Below are 22262 nucleotides of genomic sequence, written 5' to 3'. Positions count from 1 at the left end.
AGAGCCTCAGTGATCCGCATCCCTTCACCCTTTCATGCACCGGATCAAACGCTCTCTTCAGCAGCTGGCGGACGACAGTTCTTCGGTTACCTTTATGTGGGTTCCTGGCCATGTCAGTATCCCTGGGAACGACGCTGCAGATGCCACAGCCAAGGCTGCAGTCCTCCAGCCTCGGACAGCTTCTTGTTGTGTGCCTTCATCTGATTTTAGCAGGGTCATTTGTCAGCGCATTTTATCGCTGTGGCATGCCGATTGGTCTACACTTACTGAAAACAAGCTTCGGGCCTTGAAACCTCTCCCCACGGCTTGAACGATCTCTTCACGCCGTTCTCAGCACGAGGAGGTCACTTTGGCCCGGTTACGGACTGGACACTGCCGGTTCAGCCACCACCATCTGCTGACAGCTGCGCCAGCACCGTTCTGTACATGTGGGCAATTGCTGACGATATGCCACATTTTAACATCCTGTCCGAATTTCCATACACTGCACATTGACCTTGGCCTGCCATGTACTCTGGATGAAATTTTAGGCATTCATAATTTAGTCTGGGCGCTAATCACCACTGTAGTTGTGCGCCCTAAAACCACAAAAAAAAAAAAAAAAAAAAAAAAAAAAATAGAAATTAAAAAAAAATAAAAAAAATAAAAAAAATAAAAAACAGGACATTATAATGTCCACTGTCCTGAATATAGTTTGATGGCATCCAGTACAAAATATACACGTTTCAATTCCACAGAGTGAAATACAGTGACGTGCGACAGAAGAATGCTGTTTGAAGAGGGGTGGCACTGCACTACGGCACGCTTAAGACCAAATAACTTCCCTTACATTTCCTCAAACATATATGTTTTATGTATCAGATTCTTCACCTGTGCTCTTTTCCAGTCACTTGTGCATTGAGCGAGAGATTTATGATAAATGCAAGTTAAGTAAGGGCCCATAGAGTTCTCTTTGTAAAACTGAATTGGGATATGACTGTACCTGGTGTCTTATTTGTTTTCAGCTCTTTCAGCTATTTTCTATGCTAGGGATGCCTGTTGCAATGTCCTCCAGATAGGAGGCTGTGTGATGGTCAATCAATGGTATGTTTGTATGATCCTCCTACGTGAACAATTTCTTAAAAGCAAAATGTAAACCTTCGGCTTTCCTTTTGCTATCTTCTATTGCCGCACATGACTGATCAACAAGTGAAGCCTTCAAACTGCTTAGTGATTTTACATAGGACCAGAATATTCTCAGGTTCTCAGCAATATCTTTTGTGAAGATATGATGATGGTAGTTGTTATATGCTTCACACATTGATTGTTTTACAGATGCACGAATCTCCACTAGTTCTGCCTGTTGTCATTTGTGGGTTCTCTTTTAAACTGAGAGTACAACAGTCTTCAAGTCCTCAGTAATTTCCAAATTTTATTATTAAAGCATAGTGGCTCTTTCCCACCCTTAATCCACTTACTTGGCACATACTTCTCCACAGTGCAATTTACAATCTGTTTAAACTTTGACTATAATTCCTCTATGTCCATCATAATAGAACTAGATGATGTCCATTCATTTTCTGTGTGGGATGTCGGCAAATGCTTATCTGCTCTTTCTAGCAAATATACTCTCCTAGCCTTCTTGATTGATTTATTAACGTTTAGTAACTGTCACCACTATTATCCGAACATCGTTACTAATCCCAGTCTTTATACTGACACCATTGATAAGATCAAGCCTGTTTGTAGCTACAAGGTGTAAAGTATTTCCATTGCATCTGGAGTTCCGAACTAGCTGATCAAGACAGTTTTCAGAAAACATGTTCAAGCACAACCACAAGATTGGCTTGTCTGTACCCTCTGCAATGAATCCATAGATGTGCCAGTCTAGACTCATTAGGTTAAAGTAGTCTTCAACTAATACTGCAAGATCAGGGCACTTCAGCACTACTAAGTGTAAACAATCTTTGAATGACGAAAACTGTCAAGTTGATAGAAACTCATCTAACAATTAACTTGATTTCACCTAAAATTGTTACACATGTCTAGATAACTTCAAAGTCACTCTCAAATTCGACCTCAAAAAAGAACAATATTTTTGTCATCTTTCCGATACATATTCTATGACTCACTAAATATTTCAGAGCTTTTTACTTCAAATTTCATCCAGTTCTTGGTCCCTTGAATAATTTGAGCACATCAAAATTCATGAAAATGTATTTGTATTCGGTTGTTTATTATAAGTTGCAATGTTGACTCTCACTATGAGGAATTTATCATTATAGTTGACATCCATGTGGCATCATTTCTGCAACACCTGTTCTCTTAGAGTTCAATGTTGTTTGCACAATTGTTTTTATTTGTTTATTGGTTAACAATGCTTCCAATTATGTTTGTTTTATTCCTGGACCATTTTTGACATAATATGTATGTTTCGCCTTTCGATTATAAACAAGAAGATATTAAAAAATTGTGGGAAAGGAGTTTTTGTTCTTGGTTACTTTCTCCTCTGAACTGGGTACAGTTTCCTTTTCCTGGCGCAAGATATTATAATCCAATGTGTTAGCAATTCCTCATCCCTGCTTCTCTTTGATTACTCCAATAGAAGGATCCTGGCAGATTTTACAATACTGGTATCAGTTAAGTTCTGTGGTCTGCCTGGGAACATGATCTGTTCTGCTGTTATCAAATGTTCACAAGTGCAGGGGCAGCTGCAGGTTTTGAAACTTTCATCAGTTGGTGGTGGTGGTATGTTGGGGCTTATGGGCACTCAACATCGAGGTCATCAGCGCCCTGACACACATTAAAAGGAACAAATGTGGACAGACCTAAGAAAACTAAAGCATACACTCAAAGACAACAGGAAAAGAAGGAAAATGCTACATAAGAAAGTAAAACCTAAGGAAAGGGGAAACATAGCAACAAGAATGTCACAGGAAATTGTTATTGGCTGGCCACTTACATAAAATATGGGCGAGCTTGTCACACAGTGAGAAAATTAAAATCCTCTCCCTAAAATCTTCGTAAAAACATTTGACAGGGCACAGAACTTTAAAACTTTAACCACATTCGTCCGAGTGTTGCCTAAAAGAGATGGCAGGTCCGCTGGCAAGTCAGCCGCAACCCGCTGGTCAGAAAATAAAACACAGTCCAATAAAACGTGGCGCACAGTGACCTGGACGCCGCAAGCACCACACATTGGAGGGTCCTCTCGCCAGAGCAGGAAGCCATGCGTCATAGGGCTGTGGCCTATTCGAAGCCGAGTGAGGAGAACCTCATCCCGTCGATGGGGCTGAAAGGAAGTACGCCACACACGCGTTGTGGGCTTGACTATATGGAGCTTATTGTCAGTCACTTCCAGCCACTCATCCTCCCACCGACGCATGACCCGTGAGCTCAACAGCGAGGTGAGTGTGTGCAAGGGGATAGTACACTGAGATACTTGTGGGGCAAGACACACCTCCTTGGCTGCGAGATCTGCCCTTTCATTCCCAGCAATGCCAACATGCCCCGGAACCCAGCAGAAACTTACAACCTTCCCCAGTCGCTGTAGTCGGAGGAGGGCATCCTGGATGGTCTGGACAATTTTGTCTGCCAGATACAAACATTGCAATGAGTGAAGGGCACTGAGTGAATCGGAACAGACAAGAAATTTAGGAGAGGAAGAATGTCTCATGTGCTCCAGTGCCCGCAAGATCGCAAACAATTCTGCATCAAAGACAGTAAAAGTCTGAGGCAGTCGGACCTTGAGGACACGATATGGAAAAACAGCTGAGCAACCAACAGAATCCCCTTGTTTCGACCCATCCGTAAAAACAGCTACATAGTCGTGGTGCTCTGTGTCTAACTCCCTGTACTAATTCTGGGCATCTGTGTGTCTGTTTCTTCACCATCACTACAAATGACATCACAAAGATAAGTTTTTTGTTTCACCATATGGCAGATGAACCTTGCTTTAACATATTCTTAGAGCTTGCACTTATTAAATGGTATTATAAATGCCCGTGCTTTTTACAGCTCACTGTTAAACTTCATCATGTTACATTCTAAGACAATGAAAATGATACATTACGTAGGAATTATCCCAACAGGATGGAAATCAATTGATGTGATGTACATGAGCAGACAAAAAAATGATTACAATTTCAGAAAAATTGCATGATTTTTTCAAGAGAAAGAGGTTGACAAATTGAGCAAATCAGTAATGCACTGGTCCACCTCCAACCTTTGTGCAAGCAGTTACTCAGCTTGGCATTGATTGATGGAGTTGTTAGATGTCCTCCTTAGGGATACTGTACCAAATTCTGTCCAAATGGCACATCAGATTGTCAACATCCTGAGCTGGTTGGAGGGCCCTGCTCATAATGCTCCAAACATTCTCAACTGGGGAGAGATCTGGTAATCTTGCTGGCCAATGTAGGGTTTGGCATGCATGAAGACAAGCAATAGAAACTCTCGACATATGTGGGTGGACATTATCTAGCTGAAAAGTAAGTCCAGGATGCTTGTCATGAAAGGCAACAAAAAGGGGCTTACAATATTATTGGCATACCACTGTGCTGTAAGGGTCACATGGATGGCAACCAGAGAGATACTCCTATGAAAAGAACTGGCACCTCAGACTGCCACTCCTGGTTGTCAGCCTGTATGGCGCGTAACAGTCAGGTTGATATGCCAATGTTATTCGGGGAATCTTCACATACATCTTCACTGGTCATTGGTGCTCAATGCAAAGTGAAACTCATCACTGAAGACAATTGTACTCCACTCAATGAGATTATTTGCTGAAGACATGTCTCGAGATGCCCTGGATAGTTGCACAACACCAACCTGACTGTCACCCATCATGTGGTCTGGCAAACAGAATGATGGCTTGGGGTGCAATTTATTTTCATGGCAGCACCCCTTTGGTTGTCATCCGCAGCAACCTTACAGCACAGCAGTACATCGATCATAGTCTATGTCCCATTTTGTTGCCCTTCGTAGCAAGCCAAACTGAGTTTACATTTCTGCAAGATAATGCCCACACACATGGTGAGAGTTTCTACTGATAAGACTATCAGTAGAAATTCTCACCATGTGTGTGGGCATGCTTGCCAAAACCTGGTATGGCCATAAAGGTCACCAGATCTCTTTCCATTGAGAACAATTGGAGCATTATGGGCAGGATCCTCCAACCAACTCAGGAATTTAACGATATGAAGTGACAATTGGACAGAATTTGGCACGATATCCCTCAGGAGGATATCCAACAACTCTATCAATCAATGCCAAGCCAAACAACTGCTAGCATAAGGGACAGAGGTGGACCAACACATTATTGGCTTCCTGTTTGTTAAGCTTTCCCTACAATAAATCATTTTTTTCCCTTGGAGTGTGTTTCTGATGTTTGTGAGTACTACTGTCTGCTGCTGAGAAGACTATACTGACAGAAATATGGCAGCAGGTGACGTACTCTAGAGCATAATAGTATCCATGATTCTAAAAACTTTTACATGAATGCAACTACATCAACAAACACATATTTCTTCTAACAACCTCTTTAATACACTGATACCTCCAGGATACTATTGGCCAAATCCTCCATTTGCATATATGTGTTATCTGGCTGCTGTATCAATAGTTTATTAATACTGTGTATGCAACTACTAAAATGTGTATTTTCCATCACAATGCACATATTGTTCTACCCAATTCAAACAACATCAAGTAGGGTTTTCTTGGCTGTTTGTTGCTTAAAGCAAGGGCATTATATCTGCACACAAGTGTCACTAGTGTAGTAACCAAAACCAACTGCGGGAACGCCTAGTGCTGCGGATCGGAGCCGCCAGGTGGGGAAGCCACCTGTGGTGGAGCACGCACCACCGGGTAAAAACAAGGACGAGTCAGACGACAGACCAACGACAACCGACAACAACCGACTATGAACGACACAACAAGGAAGAGATAAACAACGGAGGCTTGTAGAAACCACAACACCAAACATCAACAGTAAATCCACTCGGAACCAGAGCCAGGCAAATGTCAACAATGAGCAACGACCAGAACGCAGTACCGCCGAGATAGAGACGCAATCCAGAGCGAGTACCAGACTGACTGGACTAGGGCAGAGCGGGTCCCTATATACGAAACTGGAGGGAGCGGCCATTGGCCGTGGTCTGCACGTGGTGTAGCGGTGGCGCCCTTGCTGCGCGGAAGAGCCTCCGCGGACACAGAGCCCTCTGTGGGCTGGCCACATCCGTTTGTTCTGGCGCATGTTCGACTTCTGCGGCAGGAGGTACTAGAACTACAATTTCCCTCTCTGGCAGTGGTGGTGTGTGTAAAAAAGTAAAAGGAAATGGGAAATTATAAATGGCAACCAATGGAACACAAGAAAGCCGACAGCGACATCTTCTGGTAAGGCAATATATTTTGGACAGCCAATAACACTGACCATGGCCATCTATCAGACAGAAAAAAAAGCAAAGAGACAGGCAGTTTCTCCACTCCCTGCCTCAGCCTTCACAGCATCCTTCTGTGCTATCTACTATACAGGCTCTCATTCTTTCTCAAGTTGAATAGTTCCCATATTAAAGATATCTCCATACAACCCAGTCCTTTTACTGAAGTTAAGGTTGTAAACAGTTGTGTTATAATGGTGCCTCCAAGTGTTCAGTTTGTAACATGACAGGCTGTACAACACTCTTATGAATTGTTCAGTGCTGGGACTGGTGCATATCCCAATACACAGGCTGTGGTACAACTAAAATGTTTCATAAATTGCTGTTAACATTGCCATACTTAATTTCACTAGACCTTGAGTTTATAATTGTGTTTACACTTAAAAAGGCTGCCTGCTGGATTTACAATTCGAGCTTCAAAGAAACTCGAGAAACTTGATTTGACATAAGTTCCTGAAATCACACCTTCAAATTATTAGTTATGGAAACAACAGTTGTATAATGTCAGTCATCAAATCAAGATTCTGTGAATATAGTTGCAACAAAAATCATTACATAAAATACCAACTAGAAATTTCCTTACTTTATTGTTTTGGATAGTCAGTTTACTAAATTTTCTATTAGAACAGGATGGAATAATGACAATACTATGAAAGGGATATATGGATACTCACCATATAGAGAAGATGTTGAGCCACAGACAGGCACAACAAAATGACTGTTACACATTTGAGAATTTGGCCTAAAGTCCTTCTGAAGCAGAAAACACACACGAATTCACACAAGCACAACCCACATGCACATGTCCACTGCCTCTGGCTGCTGAGGCCATTAATTCTATTTATATGAAACATGTCTGTACTATTTTATGAACCAAATTATGTATCCAAATTCTTATACAACTGTAAATCTTAATAGTAAATACATTTTTTCAGACATGCCAATAGTGTTACACAAAACTGACCTAAGCCCTCAATCACAGTGTTTCGGTTCTAGGCTCTAAGTGTTAGTAGGCTTCAGAGTTGCAGTTGCTCAGTTTCTTAGTTTGCCAAAATTAATATATTTGATAAAGACTTATGAAAATATTATTTATTTATTTATTTATTTATTTATTATTTGTCCCGTAGATCAAATCAGTACAATGGCTTGTACAACTGATATGGGATAAGTCAATACAAATATACAGTTTACAGGAGTCTAAAATAGTAAACAAGAGTATAGAAGAAAGATTATTTTACATTACCTACCAAATTATGTTACTTAAAGTTACAGCTTTACAGAGAATTGTTACATGATGTGACAAGACTGACTTAACAACATTCAGCTTTGATACATTATCATGCACTAAGACAATTTTGATTCCAAATATTCCTGGATGGTATAAAAGCATTCTTTTATTAAAAGAGATTTCACTGCCTGTTTGAATTTATTTATTTCTTCGATTTCTTGTATAAAAGTTGGAAGATGATTATATAATTTTATTCCCATGCACTTGACACCATCACTGTACAGTTTTGTTGAGTGGGGAAGTATTCTTAGAGAGGTTTTTGATCTTGTGTCATAATCGTGGTAGTCCATATTTTTGCTAATTTTGTTGATACTTTTTTTGGTAAAGAATAATAATTCTAGTATATATTGGCATGGGAGGGGCAAAATATTTAGTTTCTTCAATAATGGTTTACTAGTGTCTCTCTGTTTTTTGAACATAATTGTTCTGACTATCTTCTTTTGCAGTTTGAATATCTTAATTGATTCAGAATTTTGGCCCCAGAAGATGATTCCGTAGTTAAGTACAGAGTGAAAGAGTGCATGGTACATTGTGGTTAGGGTACTTGTGTTAGTGACGTTCCTTATTGATCTAATCATGAAGCATACTCTACTAAGTTTTGTGCTGGTAACGTCAATGTGCCTTTTCCATGTGAGCGTATCAGTAATAGTGACACCCAAAAATTTTATTTCATTTTCAAGTTTAACATTATTTTTTTCCAGTGATATAGTTGGTAGTAATGGATTTCTGTTTTGGGCAGTGTGAAAGGTTATTCCAATTGTCTTTTTTGCATTAATCAGCAGCCTGTTACATTGAAGCCATCGACTTATTTGATCTGTGGTTCTATCTATATTAGATTGGAGAATTTGTTCGGGTGCAGATATGAGTATAGAGGTGTCATCAGCAAATAAAAGGGTTTTTGTGTTTGGTAGGCTGTGAGGAAGGTCATTTATGTAAAGTCAGAACAGCAAAGGGCCCAGGACGGAGCCTTGGGGAACGCCTTGCTTTATGGTACGTATGGAGGAGTGTACAGTGCTAGCTGTACCTGAGAGCTTAGTTTCATTTAATTCGACATACTGCTGTCGATCTTCCAGATAGCTTTTAAACCAGTCATAGGCATTTCCTCTTATTCCATAGGAATGCATCTTTTGCAGAAGTATACTATGATTAACCATGTCGAATGCCTTTGTTAGATCTAGGAAGATACCTATGGCTGGGAGTTTTTTGTCCACAAGCTCCAGTGCATGATCTAGAAATTCTTGTATTGCATCTGTTGTAGCTTTCTTACTTTGGAAGCCGAACTGAGCAGGTGACAGGATATTTTCTTTGTCTAGAAAGGACATGATTCTGGTGGCCATTATATATTCAAATACTTTACTAAAAGTTGAGAGTAGTGCAATGGGTCGATAATTACTGGGATCCTCTTTACTTCCTTTTTTGTGGACAGGTATAATTTTTGCAATTTTGAGCATACCAGGAAATGTACCATTCAGGAATGAGAAGTTTATTATGTGAGCTAGGGGTTTACTGATAAAGTTACTGCAATTATGAAGGAGGAAGCATGGGATTTGATCTTGTCCAGCAGATGATTTTTTTTTTAATTTTGCTATGAAGTGCCTTTTCAATTTAAATTTCAGATGTAGGCCTTAAAAATAGAGTATCAGAGCATAAGTTTGTTTCTAGTTGTAAGGGACAGCTATTTTTAAGATGGTTAGCCAGGTTTTCTACTGTTTCTGTAAAGTAGTTATTGAATTCCTCTGCTGTTTCTTTCCCACTAGAGACTAATTTTCCATTTATTTTTAAGCTAATATCACTTTGTAGCTGTTTTCCTCTATTAGTATTCATATTAATAAGTTGCCACATGCTTTTGCTCTTATTTGATGACAATTTGAGGTAGTTATCATTCTGTAGCTTTTTGGCTGCATTTACTACGTTCTTTAGTATCTTTTTATATAGAGTAAAGTATGACTTAAATGCTTCACTACTGCCTAGTTTGGATTTGCTCATGTAAAAAAGTTCTCTTTTTCTTTGTGATGATCTAATGATTCCTGGGGTGATCCAGCTGGAGAGTTTTCTATCTTTGGCGATACATTTTGTTTGTAAGGGAAAGTGGCAATTGAAATAATAACAGAAAATATCCAAGAATGCTTCATATTTGCTGTCTACTGTTTGAGCCTCGTATACATTTTGCCAGTTTTCATTTTGTATATCAAAGAGGAAAGTATGCATGTGGGTTTTATTGAAGTTTCTCCTCTGTACAGTGATTTTATTGTGTTTGTGGCTGTTATTTTGCAACCAGACCTGCATGATTAATGCATTGTGGTCTGAAAATCCTAGTTTGACGGAGGATACAGTACAATTTATATTGCTTGCTACTTGATCCAGACAAGTGGTACTGTGATTTGTTATCCTGGTTGGAGTGTTAACCATTAGGTCTAGGTTGTAGCTGTTCATAAAATTTTTAATGCTTAGATGGCTAGAGTTTTCTGAGAGAAAATCTATATTATAGTCACCACATATTAGAACACTATATGATTTTCTTTTACTTAGGTTTTCTATTACTGGTGCTAGATTTTTGTAGAAAGTCCCTATGTTACCAGAGGGTGACCTGTAAAGTGCTATTATATAAATACTGTAAGCTCTACACCTGACAGTTCTATATCTTTTTCAATACTATACGAATTGCAAATATCAAGAAGTGTAGCAGTAATGTTGTCTTTTACAAATATGCAACTGCCTCCACCTCTGTAAGATGTTCTTGAGAAGTGACCCACGAGTTTGAAATTTGGTATCACAACACTTTCTATTTCAAAAGACCTCATGAAATGTTCATTAATACATAATATCTGTGTATCTGACAGTTCACTTGCACTTGATAACAAAATTTCTAATTCATTAAGTTTGGTTTTGAGCCCTTGTACATTATGGATGTATACTTTTAGATCAAGAATTTTTTTGTTTAATTTTTTTACACATTGGTGAGGAGGTTCAGACTTTACCTTATTTACTACAATTTGCTGATGGAGTCCTTTGCCAGTTTTATGGTGTATCTTTAACTTGTTTGATGATGCTAAGTTTTTTCTTTCCTCAGAGGGGGATAGAAAAAATCCTCCTTCTTGGGTATATTCCTTATGAAAAGGATTGATTGCCACTCACCATATAGTGGAGATGAGTTGCAGGCAGTCACAAAAAAAAGACTACTAAGCGCGTAAGCTTTCCGCCAAAAGGCCATCTTTTGAATTAGACAACACAGACACACATTTTCACGCAAACCCAACTCACACACAAACATCATTCTTACATTCTGGATTTTCAATTGTTTGATAAAGACTTACAACATAGAATGACGATTGATCAAAATTTGATGTACCTTATTTAGTTAGAGTCCATACTTGACACTCCACGTGCTTGGAGAACCTAAAATTAATCTGAACTGTAGAGAAGTAAGATCTTTAACAATCACTCTAGCCATAACAAAGGATATAAAGATAAGCAACATTTCCCATAAATTACACCAGTGTTTTCTAAGATCCTCTGTGAATCAATTATCAGTCAAACTACAAGATCAGTTTTCACCCTCAATATTTAATACCATTTTGTAGCAGTATGTTACAAGTTGAGCTGCTGATCCCATTTTCTGCACAATCTTTAGATGAACAACCTAGTCATCTTTTTTAGGCGCTGTGAGTTGTGTTCTTATGTGTACAGCTTGCAGCAAATGAAGAAGACAGTAGGGTTGGTCATTGAAATACTGTGCACAAAATCGAAATAACAACTCAGCTGAGCACTGAGAAGCAAACTATTAAATCATCTTTCTTCTGTAGAATCTAAATACAGTCTTACTTCTGTTATGTATTTTGTTACAATATTTTGCTCCAACTTTCGGTTGAGCATCCTCAGGTGGACTAATCTCACGAGTTCTCTTGTTGGGCTGTACATGTTTACTAACTACAGACCTTCCTATGGCACTAGCAATTTTTCACTTTGGAACTGTAGGCTCCTTAGAAGTCCCACAAGATGCTACGGAAATAAATGATGATCCAGACAGAGTTCCACTCACCTAGACAAAACTTACACAACATTTAAACTCAACAGCCATTCATCCTACATCATGCAGTTTTGAAATTGTAGGATCCTTATAAATCCCACAAGATGCTAGGAAAATAAATGTTGATCCAGACAAAGATCCACTTACCTAGACAAGACTTACACAATGTTTCAACGTAACAGTCATCCATCCCATAATTATGCAGCACAGCACAAGATTAACCCTTGGTTTCAATAGAAAAGCCAAGGTCCCCATTCCCTATGACATATGAAAAACAATGCGCCACCATGATGCTTAGTAGTGGCTGCTGAAGCATGCAAAGAGTTTACAGTATTGGAGGCATTGACCAATCCTAGCTATAAGTCCAGATTTACCATGACAACATCCATGCATTTTTCACTGAACCCACAAGGGAAATTATGCCACAGAGTGATGCTGATGGGCATGGAACCTAAAAACAGTTGGAACTGCATTATCTCATACCAACTGCCTGATCGGAAAGGAGAGGGTATAACTATGTCATAAAGGTTATTTTGTTGTGTGTGTGCAAGGATTAAAATTGTATAAATTTTTATGGGTACACTAACACCCAATAAGTCTTATTTTTGAAATTTTGATGGTAGTCTGTACAAAAATATTCATATATTACAGATAAGTCCTGGGATGAAGATGCTACTTCTGTGAAGCATTTATCAGACCTGCATTAGATGATGTCAAGAATTTTGGCTATATTTTTGTTTGCACGTATAAGCACACATTTGAAAGGCATTAAGAGGCAATAGTTTTGCTGGACACAAGAATTTGTTTGGAATACTTTGAGTCTTTTTAATATAGTAATCAGTGACTAGTGACTACAATCATTACCTGTTTTCTATATGTTATTATCTTTACTTGTTACATAGTGGCTTTGCCTCAGTACTCCTATACAAAATCAACAAAATCAAAAATTTTTATGTGACGCATTTATGATTTATTCACTGATATTGTAGAATTACATTTTTACACAAGGAAAACATAATTATGCAAATAAAGAATTTATAATGAAGCAATTTTATGTTAAATTTTACTTGGATTCTAAGAGTGGAACTTAGGTAAGACAAATTTTGAGTAGACTTGAATCAATAGTTATTTAGTAAGACAAATGAATAAACGTAAAGCTTAGCTCAATACATTTATACAATAATCAAGCATCCAGCATTCTTGCAAAAAATACCATCTTCAGGCATGTGCTCCGAGTATAATTTGGTAAAAAGATTATTAAGAACAACATTGACATAAAATTTCAGACAGGTTTGACATTTTATGATTTCCACAAATATCATGTCACATATTACCAACAGTCAGCACAAATTTCCTTCTATGATGCAATCAAGCTTTTAAATGTGTGAAACAAAGTTGTTACAACACAATAATAATGTTCTAAAAAAGGGAATAGTATGTTGAAATGAGTATGATAGAGATAAGCAAAAATAGATAATCATTCTATATGCATGTTTTGTGAAACTTCAGACAGCCATTCCAGAATACTGGAAGGAGTCAAAGAATTTATGTAATGTGCAAGTGCACTTTGTGGCACAGAACACACTAAACAATACAACAATGCTGTGTAATTAATAAGGTCCTGTAAATCTTCCAATGTCACATTATCATTCATAGTTTTGGGCAGTTCTTCTGTGAATAAATTCTTCATGTCTTGTCTCAGAAAATGTAACTCTGATTTGGTGGCACCTGGAACAGACATTTTCCATTTACAAAGTTGGTCCCTCAATACTCCTGGTTTATCTTGATGTCCCTCTTGAAGGTCCATACAAGATGCTTGAGAAATGAACTCTTGTTTAATTACTGATGTTAAATGATCATTCGATTTTACTGTTAGAATCCTGTCTTTATAATCTGACGATTTTTCTGTATGAAGTACAGGTGTAATGCTTTCTTGTTCATTTTCATCTTCATTTTCTGCGATGATTAGGTCACCACTGTCCCCAGAAACAGTGCTGCTGTTACTACTATTTAAAATATTTTCCACTTCTTTTCCATAATGAACTTTTTGGTCCCTGACACGTCTGACTTCATTGTTAACCTTCGTATTTTCTTCAGTACTGAGGAGTTTTGAGATACCTGTTTCATGAGAGCTAACATGTACCTGCTCTTCTAACTGAAAAAATCCTGTCGATGGCTTTGTGTAACATGGAGATAATACTTCTTTTCCCAAAATCAGATCATTAGTGGAACAGTTATCATGCTTGCACTTACTTCCACAAACCTCAGAATATTTTTTTGAAGAAATAAAGTTTTTTAAACACTTGTTAGATGAATATGCACTCTCAAAGGTTGTTTTCTGGTTACATACCATGACACAGAAAGCCAACACAGCATGGAGAGCATGATGAGCAACCTCCTGGAGATGTTTTCTGTCCTGTGAATCTTGGTAGACAGGCCGTTCATGCATCCCTTCAGCTGGCCATTCTCTCCATTCCCACAATTTTTCAGGAGACGGTGGTGCAAACTCACTTGCCTCTGTACACCGAGATCTTGTCCGCACCTGTTTGCAGTGATATCAGAAACTCTGATAAGCATGCAGCATAAAACTAGGCAAGCACAATATTTAAAGCCAGGCAAGCAATAAAAATAAATTTCTCCCTTTTCCATATTTTGTGCCACTATATAAGCCAAAGTAACTCAGTAATACAATGCTATATATATAAACCACAGCAGACTTAAAATAAGACATGCAGAGAAGTAACTACCCAAGAAGAAAAATAAATATTATATTATAGGTACTGGGGAAGGCCCTGAACTACCATCAGAACTTCAAAATCTATGGTTTACTGCACCTAGCTTCCAATTTTCTGTTGAGAGTGTAATGAAAGTGGAACCCGCAGAATAGTGCACATCTTCTTCTACAAATAATTCTTTGATTATGAATACTGGGATGATCACACTCTTTCTTTCTTCACAGTGCTGTGTAAATTGTGTATGCTAATGTGCTTACTAGTTGTCCTGCTCAGACCATGCTTAGATTCTTCTATACATGACAGGGTTATTCTTCAAGTGTATTATGTTTTTTAGTGCTGAATCTTCTGCAATGGACTGGGACTTTCTCAGTACTCTCTTTCCCCTGCTTGTGATCTACCATACAATAACGTCACTGTTTAAGGGTTCACAATATGTTCAGTGCAATGGCTCTTCTTAAGCAACCATCACAATGTATTATTAAGTTTATGTTAGAGTCAGTACAAAAATTATGAAGTGTTCACAAAACTTTTTAAATTTTTTTATGTCATATTGATCATTTTATTGAAACCATCACTGTGCAAAATTAACAATGACTAGTTTGTAGTAAGACACTGCCACTCACATTTCTGCTTTCATTCAGTCTGGAAACAACATGTCTCTTAAATATGTACAACTGTCTGAAAAATTGAATATGAAATGAAAAACAAGGTTTATTCTCCAACATGGTGAAGCCACTGATGTCTAAATGTCAAGATAAATATCATTGTCACACAACAACTTTATTGTTTATATAAAAGTATTTTACAGTTCTTGAGTGTACATTACACAAAGAAGATGTCTTGGAATTGCTCCTTACGGCAATCCTTAGGTCAGCACTTGGGGACCAATTAATTCATTTTTGTATTTCATGCACAGTTTTCCACCCAATAATAATTCCTGGAAGCCAAAGAAAAGTGGGAAAGCAGGCCCCAGAAATCAACTGTTGTAATAGTATAGGCAGTACTGTGTTATAAACTCTGCTGACACTGACAAAAAATGCTGACAAATATTGTTACTTCCAACACATAATCTGGATTTCCATTGATAAAATGTACCTTTGCCCTATCGGAAACCATACTGGATTTGGGTACGAACCTCTGCGAGTTAAAACTTTTCTTTATCCTATGGTCAAGACTTTTACCAGTGCAAGATGAAAATATGCAGGGGTTGGTAAAGCTTTGCATCTTGTGAGTTAGGCTTTTAGTAATGGGAATTATAACTGGTGTGCCCCAACCAGAAATGATGTCCTCTTTCATCCAAGGAGATTTATATACTTTGAGTAGTAGTTCTCATGAACTGGTAGGCATATTACTAAGCATCATACAGTACAGGTCATTCAGATGAGGCAACACACCTGAAGCTTTTTAATTGTTTTCAAATTTCTAACACAAAAAGGCCGGCACAAAAAGATGGTCATATATACTGACTGCTGCTAAATTTAAAGAAGTATTAGGTCTGCAATGCTCCTTCTGCCATTTTGCAGTAAATGGCAGTAGCAGCAAATGGTGTTCCAGGTGATATGTTAAAAGTGTCATACAATAAGCTTAGGAATTTGTAAACATAACACCATCAAAATATCAGTCAATTAGTGATTGCATCACGAATTTATTCTCAACTAAATACATCAACTTACAAGCCCAATTCTCATCATTTCCAGGAAGTTTCAGTTTTGTGCTTTAATGTGAAGAATTCTATGGTTGAGGCTCATAAAAAGCTGGGTAAGACCTATGGTGAGCCACCTATTAGTGAAAGAATAGGCAGAGACTGTTTCAATACTTCAAGAACGGTGATTTTGATGTCAAAGACTGGCACAGTGGTGGAAGAGAGAAGGTTTTTTAAAGCTACGGAAACCAACTAAAGCAATCACAGGAGATCATTATCAAAATCAGTTGTTGAGATTGAACTGAGCACTGAAAGGGAAATGGCCACAATACATAGACATGAAATGGTGTTTTTGGAGCTTGACATTGCTTAATCCCACTTCACAAAAGCTGTACAATCTTGGAAGTGCTGAAATGGGAAATCCTACCCCACCCTCCATATTCTCCAGACATTGCTCCCTCTGGCTACTACTTTTTTCGATCAATGGCACACAGCCTGCTGACCAGCAATTCTGGTCATACTAACAAGTGCAAAATTGGACCGATTCATGGATCTCCTAGAAAGACGCCCAGTTCTTCCACCGTGGAATCCTATGCTGAGCAAAAGATGGGGGAAAGTAGTAGTCAGTGATGGCTAATACACTGAATCATAAATTTTTTGTCAGTCTTTCACAATGAAGCCGCGAACTTTGAGAAAAAATGGTTGAAGCAAAGTTATAGACCTAATACATATTTATGGGTGGGGTACCTTTTGTACCAGAATATGGCACTTCTGTGTGAGTCTAGATAAGGATATACATCTACACAGAAATTATTTTTACTTTTAGTATTGTGGTTATGAATTGCATGGTTCATCCTAAATTTAGTCTCATGATTAACTACAAATACCCTTAGGGAACACATGTATTGGCCCATAACAGTAAGAAACCTAAGTCCATGAAGAGGCTTCTGCAAGATGTTCAGTTAAGAACTTTAAACATTTCTGGACAATAAATTATTGCCTGAACTTAGTTGCACTGCCTTAGAAGATTATGTCATAGGATAGAACTGCATGAAAATACGAGAAGTATGACAGTAATACCACCTGTAAGCCAACTCATTGAGAGAATTTTCTTCATGCAAAGCAAGAAGAACTGATTTTTATGGTCAACTTGTTCACATGCTGCTGCTACATCAGTTTGTTATCTATCTTGATGCCTTGGAATTTAACATATGGAGCCTCATCACGTGTATGCTCATTAATCTCTGCCTTTGTTATGTGTAAATCATTTTATTTGATGTTAAATGTGCTCGGGAATTGATACCATGTCATTTTTTGCAGAATCTTCTGATCCAACATTTCAGCTTTCTCCAGTTCCAGGAACTGATGGCACTGCACTGACAATTTTTTTTCTAATCTATCACCATAGATGTTAATCCTCCTCTTGGGCAGAAAAATGTCCAATGAATGTATCATGCGGATATTGCAGCTAACACCAAACATGTTAAAGACTGAATAATGAACTATGTCACTGTGATTCATGGAAGTATTTACTGGTTTACTAGTGGCTGGAGGGGAAGGCAAGAGTTGTTTGTGTTTGTGTTTGTTTGCATACATTAGAAATGTACCTGTAGAGCCAAGGCTAGGCAGTGACACCGCAAACAGTTTAAAGCTGTTGTTGCAGTTAAAATTGTTTAGACTTTAAGCAATCTTGACTGCCTCCCTGACCTTGATCCCTTGTAGAAAAATAAAATTTAGCAATTCTATAGCCTGACCACATTTTTCACTATGTTCAGCTACAGCTAACTTGTTGTGTTGCTTGAGGCTCACATATTGTTTGTGTTGCCGCCATCCACAGCAGAGACTCGTGCCTGATGCCATGTGCCCACCACGCCGGCAAGGAAACATTACTTACTATGCATGCAATAGTCAACCTGTTAACATTTTCACCTGCAGGACCTGTCTTCTCTATGTATACTTTATTACATTTGAAGCTAATTTTGTACACTGCAAACATACCCATATTCTGTAAAGCACTGTGAAGCACATGGAACATGGTACATCCCACTGCATCATGCATTATACACTCCTGGAAATGGAAAAAAGAACACATTGACACCGGTGTGTCAGACCCACCATACTTGCTCCGGACACTGCGAGAGGGCTGTTCAAGCAATGATCACACGCACGGCACAGCGGACACACCAGGAACCGCGGTGTTGGCCGTCGAATGGCGCTAGCTGCGCAGCATTTGTGCACCGCCGCCGTCAGTGTCAGCCAGTTTGCCGTGGCATACGGAGCTCCATCGCAGTCTTTAACACTGGTAGCATGCCGCGACAGCGTGGACGTGAACCGTATGTGCAGTTGACGGACTTTGAGCGAGGGCGTATAGTGGGCATGCGGGAGGCCGGGTGGACGTACCGCCGAATTACTCAACACGTGGGGCGTGAGGTCTCCACAGTACATCGATGTTGTCGCCAGTGGTCGGCGGAAGGTGCACGTGCCCGTTGACCTGGGACCGGACCGCAGCGACGCACGGATGCACGCCAAGACCGTAGGATCCTACGCAGTGCCGTAGGGGACCGCACCGCCACTTCCCAGCAAATTAGGGACACTGTTGCTCCTGGGGTATCGGCGAGGACCATTCGCAACCGTCTCCATGAAGCTGGGCTACGGTCCCGCACACCGTTAGGCCGTCTTCCGCTCACGCCCCAACATCGTGCAGCCCGCCTCCAGTGGTGTCGCGACAGGCGTGAATGGAGGGACGAATGGAGACGTGTCGCATTCAGCGATGAGAGTCGCTTCTGCCTTGGTGCCAATGATGGTCGTATGCGTGTTTGGCGCCGTGCAGGTGAGCGCCACAATCAGGACTGCATACGACCGAGGCACACAGGGCCAACACCCGGCATCATGGTGTGGGAAGCGATCTCCTACACTGGCCGTACACCACTGGTGATCGTCGAGGGGACACTGAATAGTGCACGGTACATCCAAACCGTCATCGAACCCATCGTTCTACCATTCCTAGACCGGCAAGGGAACTTGCTGTTCCAACAGGACAATGCACGTCCGCATGTATCCCGTGCCACCCAACGTGCTCTAGAAGGTGTAAGTCAACTACCCTGGCCAGCAAGATCTCCGGATCTGTCCCCCATTGAGCATGTTTGAGACTGGATGAAGCGTCGTCTCACGCGGTCTGCACGTCCAGCACGAATGCTGGTCCAACTGAGGCGCCAGGTGGAAATGGCATGGCAAGCCGTTCCACAGGACTACATCCAGCATCTCTACGATCGTCTCCATGGGAGAATAGCAGCCTGCATTGCTGCGAAAGGTGGATATACACTGTACTAGTGCCGACATTGTGCATGCTCTGTTGCCTGTGTCTATGTGCCTGTGGTTCTGTCAGTGTGATCATGTGATGTATCTGACCCCAGGAATGTGTCAATAAAGTTTCCCCTTCCTGGGACAATGAATTCACGGTGTTCTTATTTCAATTTCCAGGAGTGTAGTTTCCACTCATGCCATTCCCATGTGGAATGCAGGAAGAATCAGTGCTTAAATGCCTTTGTGCATGTTGCACTTAGTCTAATCTTGAAACTTCCTGACAGATTAAAACTGTGTGCCGGACAGAGACTCAAACTTGGGACCTTTGCCTTTTGTGGGCAAGTGCTCTACCATCTGAGCTACGCAAGCACGACTTACGCCCCATCCTCACAGCTTTACTTCTGCCAGTACTTTGTCTCCTACCTTCTAAACTTCACAGAAGCTCTCCTGTGAAACTGGCGGAACTAGCACTCCTGGAAGAAAGGATATTGTGGAGACATGGCTTAGCCACAGCCTGGGGGATGTTTCCATAATCTCATTCTAGTCTAATCTTGTCTTCTTAGTCCCTATAGGAGTGATACATAAGAGGCTGTAGTACTTTACTGTTTCCTCACTAAATACTGGTTCTTGAAACTTTGTAAGTAGGCCTTTGCTAGACAGTTTAGGTCTACCTTCAAGTGTCTGCTTCTTCATGTTTTTCATCATTTCCATGGCACTTTTCCATTTGTCAAACAAACATGAGACTATTCATGCTGTCCTTTGTATCAGTATGATATCCCATTTTAGCCCTATGTAGTACAGATCCCATACATTCTAGCAATATTCTACAATGGGTCACACAAGTTTTTTGTAAGTGTTCTTCTTTGTAGACTGCATTCTCCCAGTATGCTAGGTACAAACCTATAACTGAGTCTGCATTGCCATTATATTTCATTTTCCCACAAACTGTCACACCCGGAAATTTGTATGAGCAGACTGATTCTAATGGTGACTCATTGTTACTGTAGGCATAGAAAACTATAACTATGAACTAAAGCCTGCCACTTGATTAATGTATCACTGAGCCTGTGTGATCATTGTATTTCACATCTGTGCAGCTTTTTTGTAGATAGTACTTCAATATAGGTAACTGCATTGTCTGAAAAAAGTCTCAGGTTAATATTAATATTGTCTACCAGATAATCACATGTACAAACAATGTACAAAACTGATTCTTGGACCAATAAATAAATTAATAAACAACATGAACACAGTTTCCTGGGACCCACCTGAAGCTGCTTCTACATCTGTTGATGACTCCATACTAGATAATATGCTGTGTCCATCCTACCACGAAATTCTCAATCCACTCACTAATTTAATTTGATAACCTATATAATCATAATTTTAATAAGACTTTAGCAGTTATGTTCAGTCTCTCATTGATCTTAAATTATCTTTTATTTGATGCTGCTGCTGCTGCTGCAAAAAAAAGACTGGTTTAATCCTTTATGTTGGAGGATCTTTCTGATGTGAAGTTCCCTTTTCCCCTTTCTGTAAGGCAGAAACACTTCTGATGTTTACTCCTCTTTCCTTTTCTTTTCTGCTTCAGATCTCTTGGTACTGACTTCACATCATAGGTATTTGTTGCAAATGTTTTCCCCAGATAATTTACAGTCAATGTCTCTCTTACTGCCAGAATGCTGAATACTGCAGATTTTTGTTCAGGGTAGTGGTGGGAACCTATACGCATGTCTCTCTCAGTATTTGTGGGTTTTCTATGTAGGCTGTGTCCTAATTTTCTGTAGACTAGAACATCAAGGAACAGGATATGGCAAGCATCCTGACTTTCAGTATGTTACTTACTTTTTTAGTCAGGATGCTGTTGAGATACCTTAAAAATGGCAATACTTTCTTCAACTTGTCACAAGGAGATGAGAAGTCCAAGATTAGTTATGTAAACAGTGCACAATAGTAAAAATAGTAAGAGCTAATAACTGTTTATTTACAAAAAGAATGAGCTCACTAAAAAGTTCTAATTTTACATTTTTCAGTAAACAGTACTTTTTATGATGGTTCATTAACTAAATAATAAATAGCATTTAAAGTTTTGCCACTCCCAGAAATGCTTTTATCATTTGAGCCTTTAGGCTTATTTATTTCCCAGGGTTGATGCTATACTTTTGTTACCTTACTTTTTCTGAATCAGATAATGTATCTGCTATCCAAATAAGCCACTAATTAAGATGTGATTTCTTAGATTATTCACTAATTAAGAATTAAACCCTCTAAACCACCTCATAGGTGTAGAGTGTATCAATCAAATAGTACCTTGAACTTAAATACTTTTCTAATTCTCTATCTTATGTGTAAAGAGTTCACACCTAGCCACCTATCAATTAACATTTGAGTTTCAAAATCCATGGACAACATTCAGTATGGGCACATCATGTAGAAACATGTGTAAAAGTCTGCACTTGTAAACCGCTATGACAGCATATTATGTATGAAGCGTAAGTGCTCAGCTACCAACCAGTTTAACTGCTTAATGAAAGAGTCTATGGACAGAGTTCATTTTTGAGCAACATCTCCTTCTCAATCGTCTCAAAAGTCCAGGATTTGTTATGAACATGTGAATATTTGTGTATAATAATATCTCATGTTGTAGTGTCTTTTTTTCTGGTGAATTTTGTGAGATAGTGATTATGTGTCTAACCACTAGATCATGAGTATCTATGAGTGAAGCCATGTATACAATTTTATGTCTGAACTCAGTATGACAACCAGTCAGTATTGTATGAAAGTATGGTGAAGATCCTGCCACTGTTGGAAGTTAGTATATAGGGTCACTACCTTGGTAGACTAGTGT

The 22262-nt window shown here is 39.3% G+C and overlaps 1 protein-coding gene across 1 annotated transcript; it reads right to left on the bottom strand.

Moving 5' to 3' along the window:
• Positions 1-12852: 12852 nt before the first annotated feature.
• On the bottom strand, positions 12853-20793 carry LOC124795706. The gene is made up of 2 exons (XM_047259788.1): positions 20683-20793; positions 12853-14276 (listed from the first exon to the last, which is right to left on the bottom strand). The coding sequence occupies exon 2, from the start codon at positions 14181-14183 to the stop codon at positions 13212-13214; it is 972 nt and encodes a 323-aa protein (XP_047115744.1). The 5' UTR covers positions 14184-14276; positions 20683-20793; the 3' UTR covers positions 12853-13211.
• Between the last annotated feature and the right edge of the window lie 1469 nt (positions 20794-22262).

The sequence above is a fragment of the Schistocerca piceifrons genome, chromosome 4 (assembly GCF_021461385.2).
Source record: "Schistocerca piceifrons isolate TAMUIC-IGC-003096 chromosome 4, iqSchPice1.1, whole genome shotgun sequence".
NCBI lineage: Eukaryota > Metazoa > Arthropoda > Insecta > Orthoptera > Acrididae > Schistocerca > Schistocerca piceifrons.
Note: the sequence above shows the minus strand (reverse complement) of the source record. Positions and strands in the feature narration are given on the sequence as shown.

What these genes read in the sequence shown, in the direction of transcription:
- LOC124795706 (XM_047259788.1), bottom strand. Translation starts at nt 14,183, where the DNA reads ATGCATGAACGGCCTGTCTACCAAGATTCACAGGACAGAAAACATCTC.